This window comes from Episyrphus balteatus, chromosome 2, assembly GCF_945859705.1.
Source record: "Episyrphus balteatus chromosome 2, idEpiBalt1.1, whole genome shotgun sequence".
In the NCBI taxonomy this organism is placed as follows: Eukaryota; Metazoa; Arthropoda; class Insecta; order Diptera; family Syrphidae; genus Episyrphus; species Episyrphus balteatus.
The window spans coordinates 29,922,733-29,934,790 of NC_079135.1; the positions used below are offsets into that span (position 1 = coordinate 29,922,733).

General features: G+C 31.7%; 1 protein-coding gene across 1 annotated transcript; it reads right to left on the reverse strand.

Annotated features, from left to right (window-relative positions):
* Window positions 1-31: 31 nt before the first annotated feature.
* LOC129909945 (choline transporter-like 1) lies at window positions 32-8,023 on the reverse strand. Its single transcript, XM_055987124.1, has 8 exons — window positions 7,781-8,023; window positions 4,630-5,009; window positions 4,408-4,562; window positions 1,581-2,096; window positions 1,238-1,517; window positions 1,019-1,181; window positions 742-963; window positions 32-679 (listed from the first exon to the last, which is right to left on the reverse strand). The coding sequence occupies exons 1-8, from the start codon at window positions 7,886-7,888 to the stop codon at window positions 479-481; spliced, it is 2,025 nt and encodes a 674-aa protein (XP_055843099.1). The 5' UTR covers window positions 7,889-8,023; the 3' UTR covers window positions 32-478.
* Between the last annotated feature and the right edge of the window lie 4,035 nt (window positions 8,024-12,058).

The following is a 12,058-nucleotide window of genomic DNA, read 5'->3' on the forward strand; positions in this document are numbered from 1 at the left end:
ATATTTTTTTTATTTTATTGTATAAATAGTTATTTATTAATTATAAAAATTGTTCGAGAAAAATAGCCACTAAATATTCATTGTATAATATAATGTAGTTTAACATGAAAGCTAATTGTACGTTTCGTGTATTGTATATATCTCATTATTTTGTGCTTAAACATTTAGATATTTTATATATAAATAAACAAAATTGTTATAAAAAAAAATCAGTTGAATAATGGATGGACAACCAAAAGACAATTGTTTTACAAGGAGATTCACATAAACGAAAACAGTAGGAACAGAATCGTTGTATTGGACAAAAATAAATAAAAAAATCAATCAAAAGAAGCACATCAACAAATATGCGTTTGGACAATTTCCATTTTTTTACTTAAGAAAAAGAAAAGTTCCACATGCGAATCTCCTTCTATAACAACTGTTGAACAAAGAAAACTGGGATGAGTTAAAAAAAAACTTAAACATCTAGTTGTTCCTATAAAGTTGGAACTGGCGTCATCGAACTGAATGGCTGCTTATTAATTGGTGTCATTTCAACAACTTGAATTGGAGCTTCCTCAGGTCCAACAGGTTCTTCACCCAATAGTTTAGCGAGATTACCTTGTGCCCAACGACCACCGCGGCCATTGATTGTTTTATCTTCACAAACACATAGGAACAGAGTGTCCACAACCATCTAAGGAATACAAAAAAAATCTCTTAATTTGGAACAAAAAGATATAGACAATAAAAACTTACCTCAAACAATGACAAAATAATGTGTGCAATAAAGAATGCAAACACTGCAATAATAATAACCGGTGCAATATAGAAATTTAAATCAGTACGATCTTTGAGCAATATGATTCCAATAAGAGCTGTCACAGCAGCCACAACCAATTTGCCTAAGAACAGCACAAAGTCTCCAACGCTGTTGATTGTTGCAACTTGAATGACATTCGTTGCCATTGCATTCCATGCCTAGAAAAGTTTCAATAGATTAATTTTCTTTCAAAAAAAGCTTATAAATACTTACAATTCCAGCAGCTGGACAGAAATTAATAGACTCAATTGCCACAACAGTATAAGCATTGTGATTAAGGAACCTAATGAATTTCTCAAGTAGCCAAAAACCACAGATGCAGCATTTTAGGCAGCATGCAGCACATTCAGATCCCTTATCTTCGGACTTTTTCAATCTGAATGAAAAACAATTATTCAGCCTAACTCTTTTCTTAATGAAAATCCTACATACTTTGTATAAAGATAAGTTAAAATGAGTCTTGGAATTTTAAAAAGTGTAATGATGAATGATCCTTTTGCCACTGTACCCAAATGATACTTCAATAGTTTTCCAATTGCATAGCAGGTTGGTGAATCCGTTGGCTTATTAAAGTACCAGAATGCCACGGCTGCAGCTAAGGCAAACTGTTGACAAGCGAATATGAATTCTACTGTCCATATAAGTCCCACAATATAGATCCAGAACATGCTGCGAATCCATTTGGCTTCGACATATTCAACTTTGAGAAGTGCTAAAGAAAACAAAAAACATGTTAAATCAAAATTTTACAAGAAAACTAAAAAAAAAAACTTACATTTATAATCATCTTGGGAATTGCTTTTGCCACCTTCCAGAGTCGTATTGTGATGTATGACATTTGCATTTGGATCCAACATTGTGCTTCCAGGTGAATTTGCCGTTGCAATACACATTACAACATAAATCCAAAATGTTAAAAATGCAATTAGCACCACGAATGCAATCAATGGTGCAATCAATAAACCAGGCAACTCAAGCATACAAACTCCAGCTTCCTCAAAGAGAGCTGCAAGTCCAGCAAGTTTGTTTTTCAAGTAATAAACAATTATAATTAGGACCACCATTGTGATGGTAGCGAGAATAGCTAAAATAAAAACAGCCTGTTCGTTTCTTATGAACTCCTCCAGCATAGAATAATGGATCTTGAGATCTGTCTTGTGTTTGATGTTGTAGTAAGCGTACCAAAGAACAGCACAAAGTGCTGTACTTGCAACAACCACAAGGATACAAATCAACCATGATACGATTCTAGTTAGCCAATGCATCATGATAACAAGAACAATTGAAAGAACTGAAAAACAAAGAATAACGAAAAATGTTAGGACGTTGTTTTCTATTGTCATTATAGCCCAGTCAAATTGGTTCCGGGTGCTGTTGATACATGTATTATTCTTAAGATTTTTTGTGGATTCTAAACCTAACTTCAATTTTGCTACTTTACGAAAATTTAAATAATTTTTTCAGTTTGTTGTTAAAAAGTCTTAATAATAAGTATTCTCATTTCAAAGAAGACTCTTACTACTAAAGATCATGAAATTTTATCATGTATTTTTTTGAAGGTTGTTCGCTGCTAGGTTTTAATGCATGTAACTCAAGAAGATTAAAATCTCATAGCATATTTCGGCAGTGGATGTATAACCAACTCAGTGAAAACAAGTTTATGGTTTGAATATGAATTAATAAAATATGGCTAATGACGTCTTAATAACTGCATTCACCTGAAAATTATACGAATCTAGTTAGTATCGCCTTTTACTCCGTTTTCCCATCATTTATGACGTCTCTGATCCTAAGATTGGACAAAACACCGATAAAAAATTCGATGATCTCATCACTTTACCTTCAAAGTTTGGATAAAAGTCATTATGAAAGTGGTAAGTAAGATTTTGCATTCTTTTGAATTAATCGTTTTCTTTTTACATGGACTTATTCCACTTTCAAATATACAACTCATATGTAGCATATAGGTGACCTACACTAACTCATCCAATGGGAGATAGTAGGTAAAGAATTCAGAATTTTGTCTTGCATCAAGAAAAATTTTAAAATTATTTGGTTCGTATTCCCGCTCCCATAGGTGATTCATCTCTTGAGAAAAAAAAAAGACTGGCAAAGATGTGTTGCATTTGGTACGTGCTTAAGTTGTTAAGTCGAAGACCTCAAAAGAACAAAAAATATAAGGCCGGTCCTTATAAAAAGTTATTTAATCTGTTTATTTTAACATTAACCAGGCCCACAACGTAAAATCAGAATTTTAACCATATAACTTTGGCAATATTTGATCAAACAATTTAAATTTAGGTGTTTAAAACGGTATACATATTTGAATATACTTTTCTTACTTATAAGTAAAAAACACCTTTAATTTTTTACGCCCTTTTCTACAATTCGTCCATGATACTGGTTAACAAGATTTTTGCCACAAGATCCAAAATATACGTTTCTAACAGCCTTATTGCGATTTTCAACTATCAATCGATAATTGATAAAAATTAAATTTCGATATCTTATTAATTAATTAAGAAAAGTTTTGAAAGAAGAGAATGGTCCTAACCGTTATTAAATGAAATCTAATTACAAAATTCCATTAAAAAGTCGACCAGATTTCCTATAAATTAGGTTTAAAAATTCCAAATTTCAGTATTTATCAACTATCGATTGATAGTTGTAAAACACAATAAGGCTGTAAATGTTTAAGGGGTGTTCAACTCAAATCCGGTATCAGAAAATTTTATTGGCCTCTATTATTGAAATATTACCGTTATAAAATGCAAAACCAGAAACGTTTTAGTTTATATTTTATAAATGTAAAATTTGAAAAACAAAACAAAAAAAAATTTTTCTCGGATTCTTGTTAGGCACCAATAAAACCTTAAAAAAAGTATATTTAGTTTCTTGTGGAAAAACAAAAATCATGTTCACCAATGTTATAGACCAACAGTATCAATAAGATCACTCTGTACAAGTCTATATTCTGCATACAGCTTCTAGGCAGTTATTTACATGCAGACATACAAATTACATTACTCAGCCTGAGAAAAAATTGAAACAAATCAAGATTTAAACCTTGAATAAAATAAGAAATAAAACAATTAACAAGTCTAAGTTTTGAAGAAAAAAGGGTGAGTCATTTGTTACTAACAAAACAGAAAAGTCGTCACCGATCGAACACGAGAAATGATTGCATCGTTCAATTGTGATAAATATAACACGTGTTTTCCATTTCATAACTACTATGTATATTATTGCAACTGCCTACTTTTAATATGTTTTGGGCTCCGTGATGTCTAGTTTTCCTAATACATTAATAAACAACAACATTCAAAAATCGTATTTTTTTCCATTTTACAAGTCGTCTAAATATTATCCAAGCTTTTAAATTAGTTTTTGTATCACGTCGGAGTAATAGCAAATACATTAAATATACAAAACCATATCTTACGAAAAATGAAGCAGTCTTTTTGCCAAAAAATAACATCGACATTTTTTGGCAAAGAGAAGTTGAAATTCGATTACAGCACACCAAAAAACAAATCAGATCAAAAAATCTAAATTTCGTTCCTGACCAAAACACCATTTGACTGGACTATGATAGTACTTACTCAATGCAAATCCACATAATATAGCTATATAATGCCATGTCGAGTAGATATCCCCAAGAAATTGTTGAGCAATATCCCATGAATTCAAAAGACTATAAAGTTCCTTTGTGTATTCAACACTACCTTTAGGAACACATCTATGAAGAACTGGAGAGCTGCAAAGCAACAAAAAAACATGAGTTTAAAAATCCAATCAAACAAATAAATAAACTTTTAACTAACCTTTCTATAACCGGAAGTGTTGGACATGGTCCAAGAATATTAAAGTAATCCTTATTGCTTTGTAAATTCTGACTCAGAATACTCATATTAAAATCATATCGACACAACTGAGTATTTTCATCTTTGTAATAATTGTACAGCTCACTAGAATTGCCAATTTTCCTCTTGGGACAATGATTAACACATATTTTTAACGATTTGCGTAATTCCTTGACATCGAAAAAGAACAAATCGGGTTTGTTGGAGGTATCCATACCGGATAAAGGGAAGTCCTTGAAGTGTTCGTTGGTCTTGAGGCCACATGTATTACCAAACGAATCATAGCCATTGATGATACGAATTGGATTGCCATAAACAAATGAGAATATTGCTATTACAATCTGTAGGTGAGAAGAAAAGTATTAATAAAACAAATTAACATTATTAACTCAACATGGGGCTATAAACTACACACTAACTTAAGTCAAGTTTCTGTTTTTCTGTGGGAATCAAGAATGAGATCATTTTAATTATTTTTTTTTTTTTTATCTAGAAACGGTACCAGTGGCGAGGCGTGAATAATTTCAACTGGTATGTCGAAGGAAAATTAGTCACCAAGAAATTCAAATCCAAATATTTACTTGAAATTATTTCGTGTAATGCATTTCTGCGTATCAAGCCATAAAGTTAAGCAATTCAACCCAATTATCAAAGACATAAGATAAATATTCTTTTTTTTTAATACAGTTTCCATTACAAAGTGTGCAAATTTCTACAATCTTTTTTATTAAATTCTGCGAGAATTCTTTCCTAAAAGTCAAGCCTACTTTTAGTCATTGGAAGAAATGTTCTGCTACCTATAGATATAAGTGCTAGCTCAGAAAGTCTATCTTCCCCTTAAGAATGTCTTAAATAGGCATGGATTTGCCTTAGAGCTGCAAAGCAAAAGTTTTCTTGTTAAAAATAAACTATGTAGGTTCTTAGGCCGTATGTGAATTGGGTTAAATATTTAACCGAGGTTAAATTTTTGACACAATTGAGGTGAATACAAAAATTTTCAGCTGTTAAAAATTTAACCAGCTCTTTAGTTGTGTGAATTGGGATGAATTTTAGAAGTGGCTAAATAATAATTTCTCCAATTTATTGTGTTAATTTTTAAAAGCTTATGAAATGATAGAATGTCAAGGTGTCAAGGAGAGGAAGTGATAGAATAATTCTGTAAACGGTTTCGATTTCACAACACTAAAGTCAATTAAAATTGAATAACAAAGTTCTTGCTCTCGACTAGACTGTTTTTTTGCCGGCTAATGTTACTGAAGCTATACTCAAACGAATAAATCTTACTACCTTAAAACTTTTCACTTTTTTTACACTTTCTAAATTTTTATTATTTTCAAAATTGCACCCAAGTAGAAACTTGGGACATGCTGATGGGAGATCTCTGAGCGCTCACTTTTTTTTCGGATATTTCCGAGACGATAATTTTTTGGATTCATTTCTCAGTTTTCTCTTTCTTTTTTTAACCGACTTCCAAAAAAGAGGAGGTTATCAATTCGTCTGTATTTTTTTTATGTTTGTTACTTTATATGTAACTTTGGACTGGTTGAACCAATTTTGATAATGCTTTTTGTATTCGAAAGCTGGTGCCTGCAGTGTGGTCCTATTTCGTGCATTTCTGACTAAAGAATCTACGAGAAAACCATAAATCAAGTTTAGATCCAAAGAAGTCGGTTTAATTTTTTTGATAAAAATGATCAAATTCAAATTTAGATTTACCGAGACTTATTTTTGATTACAATTAAGTACTTATGTTTGAAATACATAAGTATTAAAAAAAAAACTGACTTAGAATTGGTCTAGCTTTAACATTTGAATATTTTAATTAATAGGCTTGTTAATTCTATTATATTTTGGTAAGAAACTTATATAGTACATAGTACTTATATGACATTGAGCCCTAAGAGATTTTTTGTTTGTGGGACGCGCCTATTAGCTCAGACCTCAGAGCGAAAGGCATGAGAGGTACATACTCACGCTTTCTTCCATAGAAAGCGTGTATTAAACAGAAAGGTCTCAAGGGTAGTAAACAGTATATGAAAAAAGAGGAAAGAAAACAAATTTTTCTATCCAGTGAGAAATTTTATAACAAGAAATTTTTCGGGTTACCTTTTTTGCTCTAGTTTTATGTTTGTTTATAGAGTGAGTTGAAAAGTAAATAGGTGTGCAATGTTTACATCGTGTGCCGGTGTTAATTTAAATTATATTCATGTTGGCAAAAGTTTATGTTGCTGCAGATCAGGCCATGGTACAGAGGAATAGGTAGTTGACTGCAGAGCCCGACGTAGTGGGTTCGAGCCCAGCGGTCGGCTCAGTAGTTTTTCTAAAATCACCACTTAACTTAACTGAAGCCACCTTTGCGATAACAGGAGACAATATTCAACGATGTCTCCTCCTTTGTACCAAGTAGTTCTATGTTATATGTTCTTACTTTGTTTCTATCTGTCTTTCTCTTTGTCATTGTCTGGTGTTGTCTCAGCCAAATGGTCTCAGTCGCCCGTGCTGTTAAGTGTCAGTACTTCGAACATTTATGTGCGTTATACCTACTATGGAAATAATAATAATTATGTTGTTGAGCTTGAGAATTTCAAAAGGTAAGACGGAAATAATTGAGTTATAAGAACCCTCCGCCACTGGTAGGTACCTACATAAGTAGGTATTTGATTTTTTTTCTTGGCACTGAAATAGGTCAGGATGTGGGGGAATTTATTGAACACCCACTAAATTGGGGTTGATGTCTGATTATTATCAAACAAACCAACAACTTTCTGGTCATAGTTATGCTACCTATTTTCATGTTTAATTTCGGCATTCATCAGGCCTAGCGCGTAGGCCATTTTTCTTTAATGACTCTGTGTCAATTGTTTTATGGACTCCACACACGCTTAACTCAATGTTTTTGTATTCCAACAACGAAGTGTAGTCATAATCGAGTCATAAGTTACTTTTTACTCAACCTAATTAGTATCTTTAGTCTGTGATTATTTTTAAAATACTTTTCCTTATTCTCTAGACTAATTAACATAATACGATTGTAGGGAAGGGAGTCTCCCTTGAATATAAGCAACAAATAGCATCATTAAATATGTACAGTACATAAAAAAAATAAACTTACCAGAAAAAGCCAAAAGACAATGAACAATCCAAGCCAAAAAGTGTCGGTACACACCCTGTACTTGGGACGGGTGTTTCCTTCACTATCCCTACTCTCAGTACATCCCATTGTTTGTTTAAAGTAAAAAAACAATTTACTTTAAATCACTTTAATAAGTTTATTTTGTTATAAATAAATTCTTTGCAAATCCGGATAGAAAAAAAAAGAAAGCGGCTGAATGTCTTTGAAGATGTACGAAATACCAATGCGTAGGGTTGCTTAAACATCGATAGTCTATCGATAGTATCGATAGTGAAAAACTATCGCGTAAATCGATAGTATCAAAAAACTATCGATTGTTTTTCTTCGTACACCTTCACCTTTGTTTAATTTCAAATGACATTCAAACTCACACTTGTATATTTATAAAACTCACTACCAAAAATTAATCAAAATGCAAAACAAAAATCGTCACAAGTAAATAACACTAAATCGTCACAAAAATCTTCGAATGGAAACCCGGTGTAAACGTCTATTTTTGTTAAAAAAATTGTAAAACATGAATAGCTGTGAATTTTAGTATGTTGTTTTTGATACTTATCTTTAATATTTATTTTGTGTTGTTTTAAAACTACATAAGTATTTTTGTTATTTGAATAATTTATTTTTATAATTTTTGTTATATGAAGAATAAATAGCAGTGCCTATTTTTATTTTTTTTTAGTTTTTTTTTATTATAAAATATGAATAAATAGCTTTGACTTGCATATTTTAAGTTTTAGTTTTGTTTTCATACATATGAAATAAAAATGAGTCGTGTTCTTTCTTCGTTGAAGCCTAGTACACTGCTGATGCGAAACAAAATTTTCCATAAAAAATTTCGTTAACGAAATCTTGAACGAAAAATTTCGTTTTGCTTTACGTTTTTCAGTTCCCAGCTCAAGCGAAAAATTGGAGAGTTTTCGCTCATTTGCCTTTAAGGGGTAATAACACCTTGGAAACCACGAAATTGAGCGTCATTTTCATCAGCGTATAAAACAAAGAAGAAATATTATTTTCTTTTGGTGTTTGTTTAGTTAAATTAAGTATATTAATAGGTAAAGCCTGGTACGCTGCTCGCGCTAAATTTTAGCTGAGATAAAATTCCCATACAAGTTATCGATAACTTGTATGGGATCCATTTTATCTCGGCTAAAAATTTTCGATAATTTGTATGGGAGCTAAAATTTAGCGCGAGCAGCGTACCAGGCTTAACAGAATAGGCTAATGTTAAATTTTTTAACGATGTTAAATTTTTTAAATGGCGGTGTAGTTCAGGATGATAGCAAAATCCTGTGCTCCCATCGGGCGACCAGCTAACTCCTACAGTTTTTAACCGTTTGGGCTGAAATTTGGTGTGTAGCTTAGCAATACTAATCCCTAGTGAAGTAGGTAGGATTTTTTAAAAATATTAAAATTTAACGATTTTATGGTCTTTTTTTCACCGAATTTTGTTTTTGGAATAAAATAATTTTTTCAAACTAATGCCATTTCTTTAAAAATCAATATTTCAAAAAAATCCTACGTACTTCACTAGGGATTAGTATTGCTAAGCTACACACCAAATTTCAGCCCAAACGGTTAAAAACTGTAGGAGTTAGCTGGTCGCCCGATGGGAGCACAGGATTTTGCTATCATCCTGAACTACACCGCCATTTAAAAAATTTAACATCATTAAAAAATTTAACATTAGCCTATTCTGTTACCTATTAATATACTTAATTTAACTAAACAAACACCAAAAGATAATAATATTTCTTCTTTGTTTTATACGCTGATGAAAATGACGCTCAATTTCGTGGTTTACAAGGTGTTATTACCCCTTAAGGGGGGAAATCCCTCTGGACGACACCTTTTTCAATATTTTTTTATGACTGAAAGCACTTATTGATATTTGGAAAAAGACAAGATATTACTGACATTATTAAGTATTGAAAAAAATTTTTTTGAAATGAAAAAATAACAAAATGGCGGCTCTGGAGCCTTTCAAAGTTGACGCCTCTAGTTTACGCCGTGCAATGCACAGGTCCAGGAAATCATCTTAAATCGAAAAGGAAATTTTTTTCCGTTAGATGATATTAGTACGCATTGCATGAAACTAAATTTATTTTTTTTAAATGAAAAATAAAAATTAGAAATCAAAAAAACGAAAAAAACCATGTTTTTTTTTACAAAGAAGTAGTTAAAAAAAATATTTACTTTACAAATTTTATTCAACTTTTAGGTTCATGTTGTGGCCAATAAGTTAAGGAGTAATTTGCTTCAAATTTCATTAGTTTTTGAGTTACATTGCACGGCGCGGAAAAAAACTAGTTTCGAAAAAAATGCGTTTAAAGGTTTCGTTTTCGTACTATGGTAGGTTCGGAGCGCATTGGTTTCGACACTATCTAGGCACTTTTGAGGCTTCATTTAAGGCTAAGACCACTGAAAATAGTTTCTTCGGTTGATAAATAAATTTATCACGCAAAAAAAAAATAATGCAAAAATAAAAAATTCCAGAGGGATTTCCCCCCTTAACTTGTTACTTTCCTGTGCATTTTTGTTGGGTCCAAAACAATGTTGACGGTTTTTCACCTTTAATTCATTTATTTCTTGCTTTAAAAATTATTTTCTGTTGATTTTTCTTGATTTTAAATAAATTTTGAATTTTTTTATTTTGACTTTGACAGAATACTCGATGATATTTTTTCGTTAGCATTTTCGTTGTCGACTTTGAAGACTTGAAAATTTTTCGTTTCTCATCAGCAGCGTACCTGGCTTAAATGAAAAAATACCGAAAATAACAGCCCTATTCTGGCAAACCTCACAAGTCACAAAAACCTCACAAGGTGATCATAACTCAATTTTGTGAGGATTTATTTCTCACAAACTTCTAACAAGCAAAAATCCAACTTATGAGTTGTGACCTCCTTCAGAGCAGATCACAAATTCGAAAGTTTTTGTGACTCGAAAACTTCACAAAATCAAGTTCACCTGACCTTGTCAGGTCCTCATAACTTGTGAGGTTTGCTAGAATAGGGCTATAAGTCTCTTTTTTACTGGGACTATGATTTATTGAATCCATCTGGGTATTTAAACAATTAGGAAATGTAAGCATCTAGCAAGGAATATTCATAAACGTTTTTGAAGTTAAAATATCATTTTTTGTTTGTTTTTTTTTGTGGTTTTGATAAGGTGAATTTTATTAAAAAAAAAAACTATCGATACTATCGATAGTATCGATAGTTTTTTTTGAAAACATCGATACTATCGAAACGTCCGACTATCGATGTTTAAGCCACCCTACCAATGCGAATTACAATCAAAACGAAAAGTCCAAAACCGAATGAATAACCAAAATGAGAAGAAGCAAGCCAACAAACAAAAATGCAGTGTTTTGGTATTTCATACAGGGATGGCAATTTCGTTTTTGGTACCAAATTTTCACCGGAGAAGATGGAAAACAATTAAAACGGAATAACTGAGGTAAATAACAACTTTTTTATATAAAGTATTTTATTATTTGTAAATAAATTCGATTTTAACATATACATTTTTACTAGTTTTACTTTCTATTTCGTCTTTATTTTGAGATTTGGTAACTTTTTCCAGATTAGGTATCTCAGTTTTCAACCCTGAATTCGTCGTTTATTATTTGGTTTTCTTACATGCGAGCTTCAGTAGATGATAGATACTTTATCATTGGAATTATATCGTAAATAACAGGGTGATTAGGATGGTACAATTTTTGTTTTAAAAATAAATCGATTTGCTTTGACTGTTATGCTTTTTTTTTTATCAAACTCCATTTTTTTCGAACAGTACACTAAAAATATGTTACAAATAGAGCTTTTTTGCAATTTGATAGTTTTTTTTGGTGGAAATTATTTGATCCATGTTGTTTTGGTATCTTTTTTGCCATATCTTTTCTCGACTATTTGAAACAGGACCAATTATTGTAGATTCATGGTTCATGGCTTATGCCAACTTTTCAGGAGTCGATATTAGCCGCACGATAGTCGGTCGACTAGGATTTGTCTTTAAGGATTGTCACTTTAGTCACCTGCGACTTACGTTCACACGAGTCGAAACGCTTTCCCCGCACGGCAAAAATCGACTCGTGAAAAGTCCCCATTAGACAACTTTAGTTTAAGCATGGATTTGGTTATTTGAACGTATATATGACTTAAAGCAGTGCTAAACCTCAGCTTTACCACCGATTTAAGAAGATAAAAGTTGCTGAACCATGGATTAAATTTTGTTTTGGCCAATAATGGCATT

What these genes read in the sequence shown, in the direction of transcription:
- LOC129909945 (XM_055987124.1), bottom strand. Translation starts at nt 7,888, where the DNA reads ATGGGATGTACTGAGAGTAGGGATAGTGAAGGAAACACCCGTCCCAAG. An exon ending in TTGTCTTTTGGCTTTTTCTG is followed by an intron (nt 5,010 to 7,780) that starts GTAAGTTTATTT and finishes TCTCACCTACAG; the next exon opens with ATTGTAATAGCAATATTCTC. An exon ending in TTAACTTATCTTTATACAAA is followed by an intron (nt 1,182 to 1,237) that starts GTATGTAGGATT and finishes TTTTTCATTCAG; the next exon opens with ATTGAAAAAGTCCGAAGATA.